General features: G+C 41.2%; 1 protein-coding gene across 5 annotated transcripts in view; it reads left to right on the top strand.

Annotated features, from left to right (window-relative positions):
• Positions 1–25,862, top strand: part of ST7L (suppression of tumorigenicity 7 like) — an 87,222-nt gene that overhangs the window by 60,679 nt on the left and 681 nt on the right. Inside the window, exons 15-16 of one of the 5 annotated variants that reach the window (XM_072644358.1) lie at positions 1,725–1,822; positions 1,990–3,098. The exons of 1 other annotated variant lie outside the window; for it this stretch is intronic. In XM_072644358.1, the coding sequence (XP_072500459.1) occupies positions 1,725–1,822; positions 1,990–2,005 (114 nt within the window). In that variant the 3' untranslated portion in view covers positions 2,006–3,098. Of the gene's footprint in view, positions 1–1,724; positions 1,823–1,989; positions 3,099–24,932; positions 25,142–25,862 lie in introns of those variants that run through there. 3 more of the 5 variants (XR_011974801.1, XM_072644356.1, XM_072644357.1) reach the window with 3 other exon arrangements.

The following is a 25,862-nucleotide window of genomic DNA, read 5'->3' as shown; positions in this document are numbered from 1 at the left end:
TTTTCTTAAACCAGTTTGTTTTCTTACATGCTGTGTTAAAACATTAAAATTCAGAGTAAGGATAGTGAACAGGCTAGTTGAACTGTAATATGATTCTTGTTATCTGAGAACTTTTCTTCAGGAATGATTCTGCATGCTCCTTAAAAAGCCAACCCTACTCTGCTTGGTTTCATTTTTCTTTTTTTGTAAAGCAGGCTTCCTTCTTATTCAGTAGCATTTGATTGGGCCTTCTTAGCCTTAGCACTCCAAAAAGAAGCCACTTAAGGTGTCAAGTGCTGCTTTTGCCAGCCAACTAATAATACGGTAATGGATCTCAGTTTCTTACATGTGACAGAATTGTTTATGAACATAAAAATGCTATCATTTGAGTTTAACAAAATACAGGAAATGTGTAAAACTGTGGAAGAAGATGCTTTAATTAATAACATGAAGTGGAGAATCAGAAAGGTCCCTGACTCTCCAAATAAAATGCTGACAATTATTTTCTCCGAAGCAGCACTTCACTAAACTTTGGTTCCACTTGCTGTGTATTATAGTTATGCTGATCAGCGAGTGGACCCCGCTTTTACGTAGTTCTTCTAATCTTTATGTGGGAAAATGTAGTTGGACATGCCAGTGATGAATTTCTGAGCAACTTATAATTGGCCAACTCCAGTGTAGCCAGGGCCTAACAATCTGCTTGATTAATTCTTTAAGGGCTGCATTAGCCAAGTTGTATGATTTCCAAAGAGATAGGTCAAATGTTACACTAACAAAGGACCTCTATGTAAAATTTTTCTCTTGGGCTCCTTCAACTCCTTCCCAAAAATAATTAACTTTTTTCTTCCAAAATTACATTTGGTTTTGATACAGATACGAATGCCAAGTGCTGCCCTCCCTGAGCAGTCACTAAACATTTAGGAAGGTCATTCTGACCATAGAATTTTCTAGAGGGTAAAATTAACTTTTGATCCTGGCATTACTGAAAAGATACCAGTGTAAGAAGAAAATATAGTTATTAAGTATGCTTAAAAAACCATTATTATACCCAGCGTTTAGCTTCACTTGACATAATGCCATTTTGACAGGATACAATTCTAGGAAATTATCTGAATAATGCCTAAATAGGTAAAGAATCTTTTAAAATAATACCATCTTATTTCAGGAAGACTGAATAGCTATGACTAATGTGTACCTCTTCTGCAAGTGTATAGTGTCACAATCAGTCCTCAAATTGACAACAGATGACTTTGTATGAAAATTGATTATTTTAGAAATGGATTTCTATATTGCATGCAAACTCATATGGCAAAAATGATGTATGTTTTCTTCCCCCAACTTTCCAACTTAGATTTTACTCCTGAAAGCATTGTTCTGTAACTGCCTGTTGAGGATACGCTGTACCAGAGGTGTTTCAATGGGACTATAATGAATAAAATGAGCCTTCTAGAAAGCATCTGAATTTTCAGCTATATGACTTTTCCTTCCATCCCTGATGCCTGTCTTCATTTATTTTTTTTTATTGTACTGCCTTTCTTTTTTACTTTCTTATCAGCAAACTCTCAACACTTTTTTGATTCTCTTTGGAAACTAGAGAGTTGGAACAAAATATATGAGATTTCTCGGTGTTCATAGGCAAAGGGGTATAGGTACGGGTGTGTCTTTTCTGTATTCTTACTCAAAAAAGAAAAATGACTAGTTTGAAGAATTCATGAAATTGCTGCTGATTCTCTTTTCTCCCATAGAATGCCTTAGGACTAGGCTCTTCTCAGAAAAGGATGAAGAAATCAGTGCAATATGTATTGCCTAATGGAGAAACAAGAGCAGAATCTTGTCACCATAGGTCAGTTCATAGAAAGCACCCTCTTTTCCTGTTATATATTGTCCATTAGGCATTTGCTCATAAAAATTGATATATTAGAATTATCTTTTCCCCTTCTAAGGGAATGTTACAATTTTATAACTTCCTGATTAACTGCCACTGACTAATAATATTTATTACTTAACAAGGTCCAGTGTAATGTAGCAGTGGACTTTGGGACCTGACTTCAAATCCTACTTCAGATGTTTGCTACCTCTGTGACCTTTTTCTTCCAATCATCAACAAACTGTTAGTGCTGCTTTTATTCTCTTTGATAACTTGGGAAAATCACTTAATCTCTCCAGCCTCAGTTTCCTCAATTGTAAAATGGTAGAGGTGTGGGGGGAATAGAGTCAGGGGCCTCTGAGGTCCCTTCCTGATATAAATCTACGATCCTCGGAAAATCTGGGTTCAAATCCTGCTGCAGATACAAGCAGTGGGGCCCTCAATAAGTCATTTAACCTTGCTGACTCTCAGTGGGGAAAATAATTGTGCTTCTGCCAGCTATTATTATTACTTACTATTGGCACTTAGGGCAAATAGACTGCAAAGCAATTTTTATATGCCTTTACTTAGTACAGTTGGTCTAGACCAAATTGGTTCTATCAGAATTCCTATTAGGAAGCCTTCCTACGTCTTTGTTTTAGAAAAACATCACGGTTTTTTATAGACTCAGCCCAGACTTGTGAGTCATAAGTAGAGAGTATAGGTATAGAGAGAGTAATGGGATGGTGAATCTAGAGAAAGAGCAGGATTGGGGAGAGGGGAAATATTGAATATGGTTTTAAGACTTCTCTTTGAATGTTTTACTTTCAGGATCAGATTTATAATGATTAAAAAAAGAACTAAGTCCATAAGGATAGTTGACATTAAAATATCAAATAAGTAACCATTTGGATTCAATTAGCATCCTTTTTTGTTGATGTACTTTCACAGAGAGTTGCTCAGATATTCACCACAGTCTGGGGAGAGAAAGTATACTTATTTTACTGTGGGGAAGTTGGAACCCAGAAATGTGTAGTAATTTACTCAGAGGCACACAACTTATGATTCTTTTTTTCAAAAATTATTATTAAATTTTATTTATTTTTTGTTACATTTTAAGTTCAGAACTACCTATCTCCTTCCCTCCTCCCCTCCCCCCAACTAGAGAAGGCTACCATTTGATACAGATTTATAAATATATGTAAAATCATACAATGCATAATTTTATTTATCAGTTGTGATTCTTAGCCGTGTTAATTAAACTGCCTTATCCTACTCAGTTGCATTGGTAAGAATCTATCTTAAAGCCTATCTCATAGTTTCTCTACCTTTTCTAGTCCTTTTCCAGTGACTTTCATCTCTATCCCTATAAAGAACCAAAAGCATTGCCACACCTTTCTGGGGTGGGGAACCTGCAGCCTTGAGGCCACATGTGACCTTCTAGATCCTTAAGTGCAGTCTTTGACTGAATCCAGGATTCTAGAAGGCTACATGTGGCATCAAGGTCGCAGGTTCCCCACCCCAATCTTAGGCCCTATCATCCCATGGAATTGCTTCAACATCTAAATTTAGAAATTCCCCTGCCCAGTGTCCTCATACTCTTCTGCCTCTTTATAACCTCACTCCTGCTGAACCTATTCTTTATCCTCTTCTCTCAGTCCATCAGCCTCTCCTCTTTTCTCATTCCTCCCTACCCAGCTTCATCAGTTATTTCAGTTATATTCTTACTAGTACCCTAGAATTCATAGAGTCATAGGAGTCAGAGTGGTAAGGGACCTTAACAGTCATCAACTCCAGTCTTATAGATGGAGATCCCACCAATCCCTTCATTTTATAGTTGTGGAAATTGGGGTCCTGGAGAGGTGGAGAGACTTGCGTAAGGTCAGAAGAACTGAGAGTTGTATCCAGGTTCCATGACCACATCAAGTGTTCTTTCCACTGTATACCACATTGTATAGCACCCCCAGGGGCATGTAGGTGGATAAAGGGCTAGGGACTGGAGTCAGGAAGACCTGAGTTCAAATGCTGCCTTAGACAGATGTTTTTTGACCTTCAGCAGTGTGATCCTGAGCAAATCACTTAATCCTGTTTGCTCAGTTTCCTCACTTGTAAAATGAGCTGGGGATGGAAGTGTCAAACCACTCCAGTATCTTCAAGAAAATCCCAAATGGAGTCATGAAGAGTGAGACATGACTGAAACAAATCAATGACAACAACATAGCACCCTCAGAGACCTTCTACTGTCATCCTTTTTCCAATATTTGATTGACTTTCTCTGCTGTCAGTACAGGATGCTGAATATTGCTGGAGAAAATAATGTGATTTTCAGACCAATGTGTTTGTCTTTCCTGTATTTATTTGTTACAAAAGAGAGGTCTGTGGGTGAGGTGAGAGATAAAGATGGAGGTGGGGAGGAGTCACTGGGAAAGGACAGGGATATTAAAGGAGAAAAAAAAATCAATAAAACATTTTAAAAGACAAAATCGTGTAACCTTGCTGACTTTTTCCACTGAAAAATTTTGCTGACTCACCTTAGCAAGATCCTCTGTTCTGATCCATAGCTCTTGTTTCATCTCATCTTTGTTGATTCCCTGTAGCAGCCTTTTGAATCCTTTTCTCTAAATTTATAATTCTATCCTTCTACCCCTCACTTAGCAGATTATTTTAAATGTGATTTTATTTGAAAGACAGTGAGTTCTCTCAACTTCACCACTTCCCATTTTGCCCTCACCCATCAGCTCCTCCTTTCCTGTCTCAGTAAGAAGTAATTCCCTTCTTTCACCTGTGTTTTTGATTCCATCTCTATCTGTGTTTTCTGGGACCTTAAACTATCAGATATCCCTTTTCTTAGAAATCCCGCCTTTCTCTCCACTTGATCCTTTCTCTTTATTTGCAGATATCCATAGATCTCCCCTACCTTTAAAAATAAAAATGAAACAAAATAACCATCTTTTAGAGTATTATTCCTCCAAATCACTGCTTCTTCTCTCTCTACCCTTCACTGCCAAAAGTCTGCAAGAAGTAAAATACATTTACTGCCTGTATGTGTGTATATATATATATAATATATATATATCTATACATATATGTATATATATATACATATACGTATATGTATATAGATATATGCCTCCACTTATGCTCATCATTCCTACCTTGTGATCTGACTTCTGTCTTTATTACTCTACTGAAACCACTCTCTCTGTAATCATCAATAATATTCATTCAACAAACATTAAGCAATCAATAAACATTTTACCAAGGGTCTGCTATGGGCAGGTCCTGTTCTAAGTGCTTGGGATACAGAAAGAGGCAAAATCAGTTCCTGTCCTCAAGGAGTTTATAATCCATGAGCAAGATACTAGGTGCTAGGGTTAAAAAGTTACTTTTTAAAAAAAAGTTTGTAGTTCTTGCCCCCATGGAGCTTACAGGTCATCCAGATCACCAAATCTATTGATCTTTTTTTAAACTGTTCTCAATCCCATCCTTGACCTCTTTGCAGCACTTGACACTGTTAACTACTCCGCACTGAAATCAGGTCCTGCTTTGGCTTTCATGTTACTGTACTTTCCTGATTATCCTATGTTTCTGAATAGTCTTTAGGCTCCTTTTTTGGTTCCTTTTCCTCTTCCCATTCAGAAATAAATGTAAGTGTTTCTGAAAGCTCTGTTCTTTGCCATACGTCCAGAGATGCATGCTCCCCCTTGGCAATCTCAGTTATTCCTCCAGGGTAGATATACCCTAGATTTGTATCTCTGAACCTGTATCCTTTCTGTTAAGCTTCAGACCCAGTCTTCTGCCTCATCCACAAACCTGTTACCTCCCTTGATTTTGACATTTCTCTTAATAGTATCACTAGCCTTGAAATCTCTTATTTTCCTTCTTCTTTGACCCTATATCCACTTTTTGAGATTTTAAAATTTTATTTTATGATTAATGTGAAAGAGCTTTATACCAAGACTTGAAGAATTAAGTTCAAAATCAGTTCAACCACTAGCTCCCATTTATGATATTAGGCAAGTCATTTAACTTTTCTCATCTGTAAAATTCGGGATTTGGATTAGATAACTCGTAAAATCTCTTCCAGCTCGAATAATAACCTTCCATGTTACCATTCCCACTGTTTATCACCCTTTTTTAGGACAATTACAATCACTTCACTACTCCCTGATTTTCCACACCATCACTCCTTTCTTGGTTTTGCTCTACAGAATTTCAGCCCTTTAGTTCACCATTTCAACATTAAACTGTCCTATGCTCTTGTTGCCACTTTCCAGATCATAATCCTGGATTATTCCCATCATCTGCCTTTTCAACTCCTGACACCTACACCACCCTGCGACATGCCCATCCTTTCTCTTCTCTTCTTTATTCTTCTCTACAATGGCTGCTCAAGATCCTCCCTCTCAGCAGAGGACTTCACTTCATGCTTCAGGCTCAGAGATCCTGACCTGGCAGGGACCTCAGGGGTCATCTGTTTCTGCCCCCTCACTTTACATCAGGAAACTGAGCCCCACAGATATTAAGAGACTTATCACAGATCACATACAGTTGACATCAGAGATAGAATCAGAACCACAGCTCTTTCTGCTCCACACATGGCCTCAGAGTCATCCTCCATCCTATCCTTCTTTGGTCCACTCTTAGAGCATGAGTCCTTGTGGGGCTTTTGATCCCCTCCTGCTGCTTTCTCCTACAGTAGCTTTTGTCCTTTTCATCCTTCCCCATCTCCCTGTATATCTCAGTATCTTTCCTGTCTTTAAGGGTTCCTCATATCCACTTATTCTTCCCTTGCTGTCTGCAAACATGCCCAGATCTGTGCCGTTTTTGACCTTCACTTGATCCTACTATCTATTCAAACCATCATCCGAAATCTTGCCTCCCTTTCACAGCCAGACTTCTAGGAAAAGCCATCTATGCTTATTTCCTCTGTTTTCTCATCTTATTTTTACTACTTCCCTCATTGAAATCTGGTTTTCTTCCCTTCTACTTGACTAAAACTACTTTCACCGAGGCCCCAGTCATTTCCTTATAATCCACTGGCCTTTTCTCAGTCTTTGAGCTTATTAGACTTTCTGAAACATCTGACATGAATGGAAATCGATCCTCTCATTTCATTAGTAGAGGGGACATCCGTACAAGTGCTTAATAAAGCTTGGATGGTTTCGTGATAACCTTGTATAACCAATGTCCTTATTTATGGACTGTCTCCTCCAGAGCTTCTTTCACATTGTATTACCAGAATCATCTTCCTACAGCATACATATAATCATTTCTTTACTTAGAATAACACTTACATGGTTTCCTAATGCTTATAGAATTCAGTCTTCTATCATAATCTTTTTCCAGCCTTACTTTCCAACTTTGTCTGCTGCTATCTCACCTTCATACTCAGACAAACTGAACTATTCATTTCTCAGAAAAATTGTCCCTTGTGTCTGTCTTCCTAGAATGCCCTTTTCCTCACTTCCAACCCCTCTACCCTTCTCACCCCCAGCTTCTCTTGAAATTCTGCCCATCCTTTAAGGATCAGCTTAAATGTCACCTCTTCCATGAAGTCTTTCCTGAACCAACCATAAATGTATCATGTCTCTGTGCTCTCATAGCACCTTGGTTATTCCTCTTTCATGGCATCTAACTCATTCTACATTGTATTGTCATTGTTTGTGTATCTGTAATTATAAGTTCTTTGAGAACCAGAACAATGTCATCTTCATCTCTGACTAGTGACAGGGAACATTTTGTTGAAGAAAACAACTTATAGCTCCAGAACCTGTATCTTGAGTTGCTTACAAAAATAAGACTAAAAATAGGAGCCTCTGAGCTTTGTAGCTGTACTGAGACATATCCTTGATAATGGAATGGCTGCTGACTTTTGAAGAGCTGTAGCCTTTCAAAAGTTGAAATGTTAGAAAGATGAAAAATAAAGGTTTAATTAGGGAAATCTTGTTGGGGGACGTAAATTCGGGGACAAGTTTTAAGGACAGAATGGACTTCTCCCTGCCTTTGTTCCATCCCTCATTATTCCTCACTTGGACTATTTTGACAGCTTTCTAACTGAGTTCCCAGCTTTTTCCATCTCTTCATTTTCCAATCAGCTGCCAAATTGTTGTGCTTAAGAACCTTCACTCGCTTTCTATTGCCATCAAGATAAAACACAAATTTGTCAATCTGACATTAAGAAGCCTTCACAATTTGGCTCCAAATTACTTTTCTAGAATATTTCATGTTTCTCCTCTTCACACATTGTGTTCCAGCCAAGCTGACCTTCTTACTTCCTCCAAATCTGGCATTCCATCTCCTGTATAGGCTGTAGAGGCAGGTAGGTGACACAGTGGGTAAAGGGCACTGGGCATGCCATCAGAAAGACCTGGGTGCAAATCCAGCTTCAGGAACTTAATAACTATGTAATTCTGGACAAGGCCTTTAACCTCTGTTTGCCTCAGTTTCCTCCAGTGTAGAATGGGAATAATAATAGCACTACATCTTAGGGTTGTTGTGAGGATCAAATGAGATTTTTGTGAAGTTCTGAGCTCAGTGTCTAGCATATAGTCGGTGATTCATAAATGTTTATTTTCTTCCTTCCTCCTGTATCCATGCCTTTGCTCAGACTGCCTCCTTTAGAATGTACTCCCTCCTCTCCTCTATCAGAATTCCTAGTTTCTTTAAGGCTCAAGTCATATGCCACTTTCTGTAGGAAGCCTTTCTTGATCCACCTAGTTGTTAGAGCTTTAGAGTGCTCTCTTAAATTTTCATGTATGCATTTGCTTATCTCTTTAAATATTGTAACCCCTCCTCCTAGAGAATGTGCACATTCTTGAGGGTAGGGGCTATTTTTTAAAATTATCTTTTCATCCCTAATGCTTTGCACACAGTAAGTGCTTAATAAATGATTGATGAATCAGATGAGAAAAATGGAAAAGGCATTCAGATGTCAGGAATGTAATTTTCAACGGCAAGCAAATTTGTTGCTGGGGGAGCGTCTTCACAATAGAAGTCTATTTGCAGGACTGCTGCAGCAGAGTGAGTGAAACAACTTGGCTTTTCTGTCCTCAGAATGGCAGTGAGGTCTGATTTCAGTCATGTCCTTGCTGGTTTGCAATTGTAAGAAAGAATGTCGTTCATTCATTTGTATTACAGACACTCATGCAACTCTATGGAGTTTATTGGACTTGGCAACTCTTGCCTAAAATGAATAGCAGGGCTGGGGGAACATATACCCACTGGTTTCCTGATGATTCAAATTGGATTTCTGTTGTCACTCTGATTGACTTTTTGAAGTGTTTTTTTTTTTTAAGGTATAAAATGAGTGTCTTTTGTTTCAACCTCAGTTTTACCACTTTCAAGACCAAAAGGAAAGCTCGTAAGGAATCTTAAGGATAGATTTCACTGAAGTAGAGTAAATCTGCTTCTGGTAAAATTCTAGGTGTGTTTTCTGATAACTAATCTTCAGGGCTCTCCACACATTCACCTCTTGTTTAATGAATCAGTCACAAAGGCCTGCCTGTGGAATTTCAGGGCTTAAAAAGGTGGTTCTGAATTTGGCATGATAAAGTATAAATGCCAATACTAGGGGCTCTTAGTAATAATAACCTCACCCTTCCAGTATAGGCATGCTCATTTTCATGATGAAAAGGGAAGAAATTTGGCTGTGGGGCTATGGGGTGTCTTGCAAGTTCATTGATGACTTAAATATGACAATTCATGATTCTTAGCTGCAAAAGTGGGATTTTTAGAGGTCAAGAGTAATTACAGAGGTTGGTGTGCTGTCAGTTGAGAAACCCAAGGTGTCTGCCTTCAAGTAGAAGAAACTTCAAGGAAAGGTTAAATGGTAATGATATTTGCTCTGACTTAAACCAGACCAGAACTGTTTGGAGCTGAAAGTGAAACTGCCCCTTCTTGATCCCTCTTAACATTAAGATCACGGTAGGGCAACCCCATTTCTGTCTGGCTGTCTGGTTACTTACTTCAGGGAAAGAAACATCCTCCAGTCTAAGGTGGTACCCTCAGGTGGAAGGAAAATCTGGATAGAGTATTTAAGTTACATTGCCTGGGTAGACAGGTCATGCTCTGTCTCCTCTCCTTCATGGACCATATGACTAAATTAGCCAGTATAGATTGGGATTCTAGAACTTTTGATACATTCAAAGTGTAGAACAGGTGTGCTCTAGCTAAGTTTCCTCTGCATAGCATTTGAGTGACCTTCAAGGAAAGAAATCTCCCTCCTGAGGATATAGCATGCTAGTGTGCTCTCTCACACTTTTCAGCTGCTCCTTGTCAGGAGTGTGCCAGCTCTTGTCCTCCTGATTCCCATTCTGATGCCTCAGAGGTTTAAGCTTTTGTTTCCATGTGGCAGTCCTTTCACAATAAAGTTTTAGTCCATAGGTTTTAGAAGCCCTACAGATTGAACTTTAGTTCTTCTTGGCAGGCAAATGTATCACTATTTTTTTCTCCTCTATATACAATGAAATAGAAAAATGTTCTCCTACTGGGGTATGAATGGAGAGGCTTCACTAATCTTACACGTAATTAGGCCTTGATTGCCTCCAAGTCAGAACCCTGCTCCCAGATAAAATTCAGCAGGGTTTTTTATTTATTTGACTCTGACCCCTTTGGGTTTTTATCACTTGGGAACCCCGGGATTCTTATTCAGTTAAACCCTGACTATGAAGGCTTTGCTTATTAATTTGACTGTGGTTTACTTTAGTTATTGTAATATTCCTAAAAACAAAAAACCCACCATGGTAGAACCTTCAATTCATGGACATGATTACCTGAAGAGATATTCTTCTGTGATTCTGTGAGGGTTGGCTCACAGAAAAAGTATTCCCGGGGAAGAGAGGGAGATGAAACCATCACACAGTCTTGATCTTAATTCATTTCCAGACTGTTTTTAAAGAGCTGTTGCTAAATTCATAAGCTATGTATACTTTAAAATAGAACAGCTTCATAGTCCAAAATGTACCTTCCTTGCATTAAAGTGACTTGTAGGACTGGATTTGGAGTCAGGGGACCTGACTGCTATGTCACTACTAGTTGTGTGATCTGGGGCAAATCATTTCTTCTCTTCTGGGTCTTAGTTTCCTCATTTGTAAAATGATGGTATTAGACTAGATGCCCTCTGATATCCCATGCACTATTCTTTTGGGTTTAGATTCATTAGATTCATCTTTGCTTACTCATTTGGATGGAGTAGTCTGATGTTAAGCTATTTTCAAATGTTTCTTTATAGACCTCAGCTTCCTTTGAGTGATATCACACAATAAGGTAGAATGATCCAAATAGTCAATCAGCATTCACTGAGGCCTCTTCTTTTCAAGAAGAGTTATACAATTGGGATTCCTTTCAAAGAGCAGGACCTCAGGATGAAACCCTGATGTTTTTCCTTATTCATCTAATCAGCGTGGAAGGTTTTCATGTTTACTACCACCTCGTTGAATTTTATATATCTCTAAGTAGGTGGTACATGGTAGAGTTTCATTCCCCCACATAGGTTGAGAATATGTAATAAAGTGAGAGCCTCAATACACAGTTATAAGAAATATTATATATCAGACTTACACAGTATTGCCCTAGGATAGAAGCTTCCCACAATAATCTATATGTTTATTGCCGTATTTCCATTTCATATGTTTGCATTCCTGCTGGCTAAATATAAATATTGTTCAAAGTTATGGAGGAGAGATTGTTGTATGTGAAGAACAGCAAAGACAGAAAGGGAAGTGATACCTAATAAGACTGACAAGGTTGGAGGGAACAGGGTTTTCAAGGGCTTTAAAAGCCAGACAGAGGGGTCCATACTTGATCCTGTAGGAAATAAGGAGCCACTGGAGTTTATTGAACAGGGGTCAGATATGGTCAGACCTTTAAGAGTGTCACATAAGCAGTAGTGTTTGGGGCAGGGGCGGGGGGGTGGAGAGGAGAGAAAATTTAGGCAGGAAAACCAATAAGGAAGTGGTTGCAATAATACAGATAAGCAGCGAGAATGGCTTCCACAAGGGTGGTTGCTATGTACATGTGAGAAATGTGGAAGTAATGACAAGACTTGGCAACTGATTGGATGTGTAGGGTGAAGAAAAGTGAGGAAGGAATTGAGGATTACTGTTTAGAAGGAGGCTAGTTTAGAAGAGAGGTAGATTTTGTAGAAAAGATAATGGATCTGATTTGGATATACTGAGTTGTAGATGCCTACGTCCAGTTCTAAATGTCTACTAGGAAGTTGATAAAGTAGAATTGGAGCTTATAAAAAAATGGATTTTGATATATGGATCTGAGAGTTATCAACACAGAAATTATTACAAAACCCATGTGGCCCAGTGAAGAGAATGCTGGACCTGATGTTCAAATTAAGCCTAAGACCCTTACTAGCTATGTGGCCCTGGGCAAGTTACTTAGCCTTTGTCTAACTGTTTCCTCATCTGTACAATGAGCTGGAGGAGGAAATGGCAAGCCACTCCAGTATCTTTACCAAGAAAATCCCAAATGGGGTCATGAAGAATCAGACACAATTGAAAACTGACTGAACAACAAATTGGGGGTGGGGGTGGGGGTGGACGCGCAACTAGGTGGTGCAGTGGATAGAGCACAAGGTCTGGAGTCAAAGTCAGGAAGACCACAGAGTTCAAGCTCAGACACAGACACTCACTAGCTGTGTGATCCTGGGCAAGTCACTTCACCCTGTTTGCCTTAGTTTCCTCATTTATAAAATGAGCTGGAGAAGGAAATGGTCAGCTACTCCAGTATCTTTGCAAAAAACAAAAAAAACAAAATGGGGTCATGAAGAGTCAGACATGACTGAGCAACAATAAAATGGGGATAATAAGGTTGTTGAGTGAAAGCTTCATGTAAAAGGTGGTGTAAAAGCTGAGTCTTGAAAGAAACCAGAGATCTCAAGAGGCAGAGGTAAGGAGAGGTTGCATTTCAGGCATGGGGAACAGCCAGTACAAAAGTACAGACCCAAGGGAGCAAGGGTTGTGTGTGTCTGATGATAAAGGGGCCAGGACAGTTGGGTTGTAGAGGGAGGAGGAGGTGAGTAAGGTCTGAGTAAATCAGAAAGGTGGAAAGGGGTCTGGTTATAAAGAGCTTTAAATGCCCAACAGATGGACTTAACTTTGATCCTAGAGATAATGGGGAGCAACTGGAATTTAATGAGAAAGGAAGGCTGCTGTACTTGATGAAAATCACTTTTCAGGTTACACAGAGAATTAATTGGAGTATGAAAAGGCTTGAGCCAGGGAGACCACAGAGGAGATCATTAAAGTAATCCAGGCTTGAAGTGATGAAAGTCTGAACCAGAGTCCTGGCTGTGAGATGAAGAAGGAAAATGTATATGAGAGATACGGACACAGGAAGGAAGGAAGGAAGATGGGGGAGAAGGAAATAAAAAATGTATTAAGCTCTCTCATGTGCCAGGCACTGTGCTAAGTGATTTACAAATGCTATCTCATTTGAGATGTTCTCATGACATTCATCTCCCATTTCTGTGCTTTTGTACTGGGGCCCATGCATAGTGTGCCTTCCCTTCTTAGAAGGACCTCCTGGAGTTCTCTTCCTTTAAGATGCTGCTTGAACACCACATTCTGCAGGAAGCCTCTCCATACTCTTCCATCTACTTAGTAATGATGTATTTTTTATATTGTCCCTCCCATCCCCCTTCCAGAGAGCCATCTCATAAGACAAGTAGTATTCTCAGAAAAAAAAGTTTAAAAATGAGCTTAACTGATTGATAATTTGAAAAAGTTTGAAATTATGTGTACTGTATAACACCTATGGGCCTTCCAGCTCTGCAAAGGGCATATCCTCTCATATCTCTTCAAGTTATACTCATTCTTTATAATCTCACAACATTGGCTTTTAATTTTTTTTGTGTGTGGTTCTTTCCACACATTTAAGACACACTTTGTCTTAGTTATTGTGTATATTTTCATCTTAGCTTTGCTTACTTCGTTCTGCATCAGTTTAGGTAGATCTATCCATGTTTCTCTGTATTTATTACATTCATCATTTCTTACAGCACAGTAATTCCATCACATATTCCACATATTCCAGCACAAGTATTCCATCACATTCATAAACCATTCCCTTTGATGGGCATCTGTTGTTCTTGTTCAGTCGTATCCAACTCTTCGTGACCCCAGAGACCGGAACACGCTCAAAGTCTATCCAAGTTCATGTTTGTTGTTTCCATGATACTGTCATCTAATCCTCTGCCATCCTGTTCCTTGTGCCTTCCATTTTTCACAACATCAGGGTCTACTTTTTTCCAATTCTTAACTATCACAAAAAAATATTGCTATAAATATTTTGGAGTATATAGGCACTTTTTTTCAGTGGCCCCTGTTGGAGTATAAGCCTAGCGATGGACTCTTTGGTTCAAAGGGCTATATATACTTTATATATTCTTGTTGTCTACCTCATTAGAAAGGAAACTGTGTCATAGGGATTGTCTTATTCTTTGTACTTCCATACCCATTGCTTAGCTCAGTGTTTAGCTGGTACAGTGGATAGTGTTGGACCTCTAGTTAGGAAGACCTGCATCTGAATTTTGCCACTCGTGACCCTTTTTTAAGCCTCAGTGTCCTCATCTGTAAATGAAGAGGATCATAGCACCTACCACACAGGGTTGTTGTAAGGGTCAAATAAGTCAACGTATGAAATGTTTTGCAAACTTTAAGATGTTATATAAGTGTTATTATTAATAGATACTTGATGATTGCTTGATAGTAGAAAATAAAAAAATCATTCTGATTGAAATAAATTCCAGTGGTTACCTATTGGATCCCTAGGATCTTATATAAACACCTCTGTCATTTAAAGTTCTTCATAACCTGATATTTTCCTATTTATCCAGTCTCTGTATTCCAGACTTATTGACTTACTTGCTGCCCCTCAGACACTTCTCCCATCACTGTCCCTTTTACTGTCAGTCTCCCATGCTTGGAATGTGCTTGCTTTCTGTCTCTCTGTTTCTCTCTCTCTCTCCTCTCTCTCTCTCTCTCTCTCTCTCTCTCTCTCTCTCTCTCTCTCTCTCTCTCTCTCTCTCACACACACACACACACACACACACACACACACACACACACACACACAATTTCTAACTCATAGAATCCTTGGCTTCTCTTACATTTGGAATCATAAATGCCTCCTCCTAAACCAGGGGTGGGGAACCTGTGGCCTTATAGGTGCTTGGGTGAAGCCTTTTGACTGAGTATGAAGCGGATTTGTTCTGTGAAGTCAAAGGACCACACTTGAGGACCTAGAGGGCCACATGTGGCCTCAAGGCTGTGGATTCCCCACTCCTGTCCTAAAGGATGCCTCTCCCCACTTCCCCTCCTCTGCCCCCTAGCAACTAGTGCTTTCAGTTCTAAGGCAACCTTCTATCTGCTCTCCTCTGTATTTAGCTTGGAATGAGTGTGTGTGTGTGTGTGTGTGTGTGTGTGTGTGTGTGTGTATGTGTGAATATATATATGTACGTGTGTGTGTGTGTGTGTGTGTGTATACTTATGTCTGGGTTGTCTTTCCCATTGGAACGTAAGCTCCTTGAAGGCAGACTTTTTTTTTTTTAACTTCTCTTTGTATCCCCAGCACTTAGCCTAGTGTCTGGCATGTAGTAAACATGCAATAAATGCTTATTGATTAATTGAAATGGTCTCATGTTTGCACTTGGCTTAGGAGATGACAATGACAAGTAAAGTCCTACTTAGAAAAAAATGAAACAAGTCAGGTAAACTGTGGAAAAGAAGTAGGTCCACTATCAAGTTTATAATTTTTATGGTACTGAATGTTGAATTAGAAATAGCCTTCTTTTACAATCTAGAAAAACATAACAAATATTTATTAAATGTCTTCTAAGTTTAAAGTATTATATTAGTCACTGGGGAGACAAAGATTAAGACAATCTCTGACTTCAAGGAGTTAGTCATTCTAATAGGGGATAGAAGACTATCCTATGTTGCATGAAAATAGGAACCCTGTAAATTGAGCTGTGCTGATTGTGAAATAATGTGATATAACTAAAAATGATATAAAAGAAGATTCAAACAAAGTGCTATGAAAAAATTCAAGGGAGAGGTTGCTCTTGTGAGGAGGCAGTGGGGTGGAGTGAGAAAAACTAGGGAGTTGGAATCCAAAGACCTGGTTTGGAGTCCTATCTTTGATACTTATTTTGACAACGTCACATTTTCTGGACCTTGGTTTCCTAATCTATAAAATGGACTAGATTCTCTCTAACCACATATACCACTCAACTTGGAGGGTCTGGGCTTAGCCTGCCTTGGGCAAATTGCTTCACTTCTCAATCTCAGTATCCTCATCTATAAAGGGAAAAGACTAGATAATCCTTCCAGAACTAAATTTCCAAATCAATAATCTGATGCTCAGCTCAAAAAGTCTATTTGGGAAAAATCACATAGAAAAATAAGTGGACACAAGGAAAGGCGAGATAAGTTTATACCGTAGATATCCAAGCAGTTTGTTGGTATTGTGAGAAATCTGTGGGGACAAAGGCAGCTTTGCTTGGCATTAGGAGGGGCTTCCAGCACCCCCCTGCATTCCTGAGGATACTGCCCAGGAAAGATAATGAGATTCCTTACTTAGACTTGGTCTTTTTCCTGGGCTTTTATCTTTCTAATGGAATTGGGAGTAACCATAGCCTTTGTTTGGCCTTAGGCTCCATATTGAATTTTTTAATTGCTTTTCTGTAATAACCTTTTTTTTTTTGGTCACTTAACCAGTTGTACAAGTTGAGACTTCTGTCTGTGTCTATTTTAGAACAGCTGCTCTGGGAGGAATAGCAAAGAATAATAAGTCAGGTAGATATTTTATGAGTATTGAAATCCCTTTCATTCAGAAATGCAAATAAAATAACCAGCATGAGCAATCAGCTTATGTCAGATTCCATGGGTTTATATTACACAGGGAAATTACAGTGCAACCTGAAACATGCTTCTTAATGAATTCAATATTCTCCGCACTATCGTGGCTCAGTGTAAAACCTTATGCCTGATTTTTGTGAGATGCTTCAGAAATCACCTCTTATTAAGTTGCCTAAAGAGAAAAAGGCTAAGATGATACTGATGAATGGTTTGGTCATGAGAGTCTGTCGATGCTAAGTAGCTGACTTTCCTTCCCCACCATGTTCTATGACTGAAATGGGTAAAATGAATAGAAAGATGGATTACCTTTCACAACTCCTGTCATACCCATAGACTTCAGTGAAGTGGCACCCAGGGATATTCTATGGAGGGGTATGGCTGTTTTCATTCATGTCAACCTCAGAGGTTAGTCAAGGACTCCAGAACACACTAGTTGGTCCCAATGACTATGTTCTGTTATGAAGTATGAAAATGGCCTAAGCAATATCTGTATGTTGTTATTTCAGGGAATACGAGAGACCAGAGGGCTTGGGAGCACAAACATGAATTCTCCTCCTGTCCCTAGCTGCCAGCACTCTAACACCCTCTTCCCATCCTCCAACTCTGAACACAAATTGGGGGGGACCTGAGAGGCCACCTGGTTCTGTCTCCTGCCTGTTGCATGAGTTCCTTCCACATTGTCTCTTACAAGTGGTCCTGAAGCTTTTGGTGGAACACTTCTAGTCCCTGTTGTCTTCTTTCTTCTGATAACTTCTTTGGACTGACCTTGTGACCAGCTAGCTTTTTGCTAGTCTTTCCCTTAGCAATTAGTGGATGCAGTGAACAGAGCACTGAACCTGGACTCTGGAAGATTTGAATTTCCTGTACAGCTTCAGATACTAGCAGTGGGACCTTGGGCAAGGCTCTTCACCTCTTTTTGCCTCAGTTTCCTCAACTGTAAAATAGGAATGATAATAAGTACTTCTTTCCCAGGGTTGTTGTGAGGATCAAGTGAGATGCTATTTGTAAAGCATGTATCACAGTCCCTGGCAAGTGGTAGGTGCTGTGTAAATGCTCATTCCCCCACCCCCAACTTCCCACAGGCCTCAGCCTCTTAAATACTTATTAGATGAAATCCCCTCATCCCTAGCACACAATTTATCCTTATGGTTTCCTTTAAGTGACTAAATATTTAATGATGTGACCCTGGTGTTAGACCTTCCCTTCTGGCACAAGGATCTTGGCACAATTTTGTGAGTATCTCTTTAAAAACAATCTCTAATGAATTCATCTGGAAAACCCTGAAAACTTCAGTATCTGGCTCATTTTACTTATCTTTCTTCCTTTCTTTCTTCCATCCATCATGAAAGGCAGCCTGGTGTACACATAACACTGGACTTGGAGTCAGGAAGACCTAGTTCAAATCTCACTTCAGATACTAACTATCACTTAACTTGTCTGTGCTCTGGGTTCTTTATCTATATGAGGACGGGCTGAGTTGGCCTCTCTAAGATTCCTGAATCTATGCTCTCCCCTAGACTGCACAGTCTGTACAATTCCTCATCCAACTCTGAACACAAATTGGGGGGGACCTAAGAGGCCACCTGGTTCTGTCTCCTGCCTGTTGCATGAGTTCCTTCCACACTGTCTCTTACAAGTGATCCTGAAGCAAAGGGCACAGTCCAGGTTTGCTTCTCTACATCATGGCCCTGTACCTTACTGCTCTTCGTTTTAGATTTCTCTCCCAATTCTGAGTTCCATGGTTTCCTTTTGCACCAGTTTTTCTCCCCTCTGGTGCAGCAGCTGCCTGGAAGGTGCGGGGGGTGAGGGGAACCTTTAGAACATGTCTACCTGTCCTGGGCCATGTGTACTTCAGCTTATTTCTCTTGTCGATCTTGTCACTATCTCCCCCTTTGACACTTCCCCCAGGTTTGCAGGATGGCCCTCTGTGTTCCTGTAGTCCTTGTCTCTCTTGCACAGATGCTCCCCTGCATCATGGACCAAGAGTCTTCTGTGCATGAGAGGAGTTGGGTTTACTTAGCTTCTCTTGGTGTATGTCCACTGCATTGACACAGACCCTAAGTAACTTCATTAGCCACAAATAACCAAAATCCATAAAAATAGGATCAATAACTTACAAGTGGTGACAGGGAAGGTCAGATTTTCTATTTTAATCAAAATCATTTTTTCTACACTGGTTACAAAAAACCCCAAACAAGCATGTAATAAGTATATATGTGTACAAGAAGATTATTAAAGTAAATATATGGAGGTGAGGTGGGTCAAGGGTCTGTGAGGCCCATCCTGATGCTATTGAAAGTGACCTGATTCCTTTCTGGAGTTATACTAATGCACTACCATATGAGGACCCAAGTACCCATGACCGCAGTCTCTGAAAGCTAAGTAGCTGGTGTTCCCTAGGTCTGTAGTGAGGGATTCTCCCTTATCATTTCCAACACCTGTTAATGAATAGCTCATCAGCATCAGCTGCTATTTGGAGATGCTTTTCTGAGGAATGGGAATAAGACCTGGGATTCTAGGCCTACAGAATAGCCAGTTACCTCCTCCCCCTAATCTTACCAACCTAACTTCTTATTACTTCCCAATGCATACTGTTGTCTGATGTCCACTGAACGTACATTTTTCTTTCCTGTCTTTCAACTTCCACTATCAAGGGTACTCTCCCCCTCCTCATGGCCAATCCATGCCCCCCCCTTCCTTCAGAATCTAATTTATAACTCATTACCTTAAAAAAAAGTCAAATGCCACAAAACAAAAGCAATTCCTGACATTCATAAAACATTTTAAAGTTTACCAAGTGCTCTGCATATATCTGAACTCTGACACTGTCAGTGAGACCCTTTATGTGCTTGTATTCAGTCAGTTGGTAATCACCCACTAGATAAGTACCTACCTGTGCTTAGCACTGAGGAATACAAAAAAAGGAGAGAGGGGCAAAAACACATCCCTGTTCTCAAAGAGCTCCCTTTATAATAGGGAAGACAGTATGCAAACAGCCACACACAGGATAAACTAGAGATAATAAACAGAGAGGAGGCACTAAGGGAAATCTGAAAAGGTTTCCTAACCTTAGGCCTTTTCTAGTTAAGTCACAGATGGGTTGTGATCTGCATTAGGGAATGAATTCCACACTGGGTGCTCTCCATCATGATAAAATCACAGGGGCTTCACAGATTCTCCTATTACTTACACTATCTCATTTGAACCTCACAGTAACTCCCCCTTAGAGTCAGTGTAATAGAGTGGAAACAATCCTAGTCAGTCAGCTCTGCAATACAAATCTTGTTATCACCGTTTCTGAGATGGGGAAATTGAAGTGAAAGATGCTGATGAAGCAGGATTTGAGTCCAGGGCTCTTGACTCCAAATTCAGCATTCATGCCACTCTATCACCTTGCCTGTCATGGAAAGAGCACTTGCCTCTGGGTTCAGATCCCATCTTCAGCACTTACTATAGTTGTGTGGCAGTGGCCAAGTCTCTATAAACTCTCAGCTGAAGCTTCCTCTTTCCTCTAGTTTCTTTTAAGTGTTCCTGAGTGAGCACTTTAACCCCAGTTGACTGAGCTTCCCATAACAATAGCTCACATTCACACTGAACTGGACAGCTTACAAAGCACTTTCTTCACCACTACAATATGAGGTACCTCCGCTTCACCTGGAATGGGGGATGTGTTTCTTCCTTTATCCTTCCCGTAGTACCTCGAATGACGCTGTGTAGTACTGAGTCAGTATTAGTGATGGTCTGACACTTGGCGTGTTTATTTCATGCAGACATTCTGAAGGCTTATCAGGGACCTCTTAAATTCCCCCCAAATCTTTGCCGCATCCCCATGCCTCTTTCCTCCTGGTTCATTGTGTTGCCAGAGAATGAGGGAGAAAATTCAGGGCTTGGACTCCATTCCAGCATGTGTGTGGCAACCTGCTGAGTAGGTCCCTGCAGTTGAGAAGGTTTTAACCGGGTGGTTGGACTTAATCTCTGCATTCCACCCTGACACCTTGGAGAAGTGTAAGAGGGAGATCTGGATGGGGGATGGGTGCAAGGGTGGGGAAACTTCCTGGGAAAGCCAAGTTCACCATCTCCTTTCTGATTACAAAAGACTCTTGAAGTCACTGCTGCTGCCTTAGTCATTAGTTCACTGGCCACTCCCCTTCTCTGCCTCTTCTCTTAGAGTCAGGGTTAGTTTAAGAAAAAATAGTTTGCAAGAAGCCATGACCTCAGGCTTTTATCCCTTCCATCTGGTGTGCAGCCTTATGGGGCCATGCTGCTATGCAGGAGGTGAGTGAAAGCATTCTTTAGATGATGATTCCTAAACCCACATGTGGAGCTCTAGTGGGGGGTGGGGTAGTAGAGAAAGCCAAGATGGATGGACCAAAAAAGCCAAAATTCTTGGGGGTGGGGCAAGGGGGAGCCCAAAATACAGGTAGACCTTTTATATGAGGTGTTTATCTCCTAGCCAAGACTGGGGATCAGAAATTCAAAAGGAGCATCCCCAGGCTTTGATTAATGAGTTCTTGATTCTTATAGCTTCCCCTTCTCCATCCATAGTTGGAAGGTTAAGGAAAGTATTGTTAAGGTAAGTGAAAGTACTCATTTTTTTTTCTTTAGTTGAATGTGTTATAGGGCCAATATGAGGCTGAGACTGGGAAGAGCTCCTCTACTGTGCATCATCTCTAGGAGCCGTTTTTTTCCTCACCATCTTCCTTTTTTGATCTGTAACTGGCAGTCCAGATGAGAGATAGCACTGGCCAGAGTTATCCGAGCAAGTGAATATCTATCTCCCTGGTTGTAAAGAGGCTTTGCATCTAGTACCCTCATTTTGACATTTTGCAGATCAAAGAGCCTGCAATTGGGAAATGGGAGGTTGAGAGCTGTAAGAACTCAGAGATAGATTTTGCTTAGACAGTGACAAAACTGTTTCTGAGCATATTCATTCCCATTACTATTTCCTATCCTAATGACCTAGAGGCTTTAGGAAATCTTGAACACATTTAAAAGCCTCTAGTATAGAGAATTTCCCCGTTCCTAGCCCATGCCAATGGATTACATCTTCAGGAACACTCACAAAGGAAAAAAAAACACCAAGTAATATCTATTTGTTTTAATATGGAGAACCATGAACAGTGATGTTTTGGGGAAGAATGAAGCAGTGGTTCAAGGGAGATGTTCTGAGATTAGAAGAAACCCAAATTCATTTTTGATGTAGACAGTCTTCAGATACTCTTACATGGAGAACTGGCCCTAGGCCTTCCATACTAGTTTGGAAATTTTTAAACCACCCAGTTTCAAAAGTGCTTAGACTCTAGTACCTTTAATCCTGGATATCTTTGATTCTTCTCTTATACCAAAGCAGGATTGCTTGTTCTGAATCTTTTCTTGGACATACTCCACTTTGGGAGTCAGTCTGCCATGGTTTCTGTTGGATGTCTCAATTGTGGACAGTATCACTTTTCTCTTATCATCATGAACTGAACTTCCTTTTTGTCTATTGAGCTTATTCTGATGGAGACATTATAAGTGGACATAAGAATAGAAATAAAGTCACCAGATTCGATATCATTTGACTACAGTGGAAAGGTCCACCAGTTCATTAGCACCAACTACAGTTCTGCAGATTTTGTAAAGAGTTGTGTCCAGAGATGAACTTCCTTCACTTTGGTAAAGTCTCAGAAGACTGTGTGAATTAACAGTGTGAGAAGCCTCCAAGTACTGAAAGTTTTGAAAAGACTAAGGAAAGTCTCACAAAGGGCAAGATATGGGCAGCACTGGAAGAATCACAGGAATGATTGTCAGTTCGTAGCCTGTGGACCCAGCCAAGGGGAGTTTATGGGGTGAGGGGTGGGATTGGTTGTGAGTGACTGGAGGAAGTAGATGCCTCACTTGGGCCAAGCCAGGATTTAAATCAGGACAGCAAAGGGGAGAGAGGTTGGAATAGGTAGCCTTTCTTTGTCTCCCAAAGGCAGGAATGAATCCTCTGAGTAGAGCAACCCTAGAGATAGGTTCACAGCAGTCATTGATCCCCTGAAGGGGAAATAGAGACATGAGCTTAAAATTATTTTCTCTTCCTGATCCTTTGGATAGTGGAGCTAGGAGTTGGCATAGTATATATTCCTGAATCTTCCAACCTTTCAATGAGAATTGTTTTTGATTTTCATTTTTCATGCAGTCTAATTCAAAGATAGGGTGACTGCTGTGACCTAACATCACTGTCTGCCCTCCTTATGGCCTCTGCCTGAGGTCTGCAGCCAAGGACATCCCACACTCTTCAGCCATAAAAGAATTTAAAAACCCTTGGCCTTTGGAAAGCTACAGACTCATTAAATCTCTCTCACCAGCTTTAGGGTGATTGCAAAGCCCCAAGCTTTGTGGCGGCAGCCATAAAAGATGATCCACCCTTCCATTCGCCCCACTGTTTATTTATACCATGTCCAGCCCTACAGTCCCCATCCCAGGGCACGCGTCACACTTGTCTCCTAGCACGCGCCAGCGATGAGATGCAGTTGGGCCTCTGCTGCTCTCCTTGGGTGGTAATTCTCCTCAGTTCCCCCCCCCCCCCACCTTCCCATTTCCTTCCCTCATTCCTCCTCCACCACCCACCTCTTCTTCTCCACCCCCCTTTCCTATCTCCTCCCCAAAACACACAATCCTCAGCTGGAATGCACTAGTCATTCTAAACTAAAAATAACTGCCTGCATCTTGATAATGTAACATTGTAAAGATCTAAGTCATCTCTTGATTAGGACTTGGGCTGTGTTGTTGGTATGGTTGCTTTGATAGGGTTTGATTGAAGTTTAATTGCCTTTTTCTTTTTCCAGCATATTATCTCCATCCAAGATTTGTGGGGGAGGGGAGATCAGAAGGTAATACCTTGTGTGCTTCTGTAGACATGGGCATATACGTGAATGTGGCCACTTCTATGTGTGCGCAGTGAGGAGGGTTGAAGTGTAGGAAGGGGACAGCTGAGATGGTTTCAGAGATGCCTGGTCCTTGGAGCCACAAATGTCTCCTCTGTGGAGGATGGGGGCAGAGGCCGCCCCTGAAGACATCAATAACCAGGTGGGAGCTCAAGTCTCTGTGTAATGTGAAGCTCTCCCTGTATTTCATTTCTTCACCCAGGGGGCGGCTCTGCATGATTGCTTATGGATCACTCTGTGACTGGAACCTCTTTCCATGAGGCCCAAAGGCCCAGGGTCCCACCACCAACCTGCCCAAGAATGTGCAGCATTATTCTCCACTGCTGTAATTTGGCTGCAAAACTGGAGGCTGACGGCTTCCCAGGGATGAAAAGCAAACCCCCCTACTCCGCCATCCTCCTTCCCATTGGGCTCCCTCCTCACAAGTGGCAGGAGGTGGGGGTGGGCTGGGCAGTGATGCTGGGTAGCTGATTCTCCTCCAGTGAATTAGCAGCCAGCCAATCAGATGGAACCCTGAGAGGACGTGGATATTTGGTAGGTAGTGGTATTTCTGCTAGGAGTGCCAGAAGGGGAAAGGGTAAGTAGGTCTCTCTGTGGAACAGGTAATATCAGAATGAGAACAACAATGAATGCTCGCTTGGCTCTAGGCTTGAAGTGCAAGTCAGGAATGGCTGATAAAGAATGCTGATGTCACTGATATTTTCTTGGCATTCCTCTTGGGACAAGGGAGGGCAGGCTGGTAATGTGTTCCATAGGTTGGTTGGCATCCAGCCCTTTTCAGCAGGTGTGGAGCAAGCTCCTTCTTTCTCCTCCCTAAGAAAGCCAAGTGCTTGTTCTGCTACTCCTTGGCTGAAGACAAAACTGAGTCACGGTAGTCTCGTCGGCCTTTTCTTTCATCCAGGATTGTAGGCTGCAGGAGAGGAGGGGTAATGACTTACTTGTAGACCTGCATTCTGAACCGTCCCTGGCCTAGGATAGATAGTCTATTTATTGCACTTTTTGTATGGCAGCTGGCATGTGTCTTCTTATCACATGGTGAGAGAATGATAATCTTTGCTGGGCAGAAAGAAAAAGAAGAAAGTTCAAGATGTATAGTGAGGTGACCAGAAGCAGAGGGAGCCCTGACTGGATCAAACAAAGTTCTTGACCTGTTAGTAGGACTTCAGTGCCAGACTCCAGAGAGGGATTGCTGTGGTCCACTCACTCTCACAATGCAGGGTCTGTGATGAGGCTTACAGCTGCCCTTTACCTCAGTTTTCTTACCTTTGAAGTAAGCAGCCCTGCTTCTCTATCCTCATCACCCTCTTTCCTCCTTACCAACAGCTTGCTTCTCTCAACTTATGGGAAAATTGGCACGTGCAAGACTCTGCTGTCTGGAATTCTGAAGTTGTGTATGATCTAGAGAGTGGGGCTGAGAGTTGCCAAAGGAGGCCCTCTCTCTTCTAGAGAGAGTGGAAATCTGGAGGGACTAGGAAAGCATCTTTGTTAGAACACAGGTGAGACATGGGCCTGGAACTACCCAACTCTTGGAGGTAATCCAGTATCTGTGCCTTGGCCTGTGTAGTGACCTATACTTTCTCATGTGAGGAAACACTAGGAATGAGCTTTCCTAGAAGGCTGCCATCCCTGGGGAATCTCATCTAACTCTGCCTTCCATTCTAGCTAACCAAGACCCCCAGCCCTCCTCCCCACCACCATTCTGTTATATTCCCCTAAATAGGGAACTCTTTCTCCACTCCATCTCAAACTGTCAGAAGCCCTTTCCTTCTTCCCCTCACTCCCTCCTCCCTAATCCCACTCATCAGTTATCGAGTTGACTCCACCACTCTGCAAAGAAGACATTCCCCTGGCCTGACTCAGCCCTGTTTCTCCACAGGAATCCCCTCACCACAGGCCACAAGGGTCCTGACCAGCTCATGTTTTGTATTAATGGATATGGAGGCTGAAGCATTTTTACTCTCTCTCTCAGAAAAAAAAAAAAAACCACCAAAAAACCAAACCTACCCCAAACCCTCCTACACGGGTCTTGGCAGGTTACACAAATATTAGTCCGAACATCCAAATAAATCTGTCCCTGAGGCCCAGGCCCACAGCCCCCATTCCCCCTCCCCACCCCAGGGCTTCATGCTGTTTGCATGGAGAGTGGAACTGCTTGGCAACTGTGTAGACTAGGGCAGGGAAAAGGAGAATAGGTTTTGTGGAGAGGTGGGGAAGGGGGGCCTATCTGCAGTCCTTGTAAAAATAAAAATATGC

The sequence above is a fragment of the Notamacropus eugenii genome, chromosome 2, assembly GCF_028372415.1.
Source record: "Notamacropus eugenii isolate mMacEug1 chromosome 2, mMacEug1.pri_v2, whole genome shotgun sequence".
NCBI lineage: Eukaryota > Metazoa > Chordata > Mammalia > Diprotodontia > Macropodidae > Notamacropus > Notamacropus eugenii.
The sequence above is the reverse complement of the archived record's forward strand: the minus strand, read 5'-3'. Positions and strand labels throughout refer to the sequence as shown.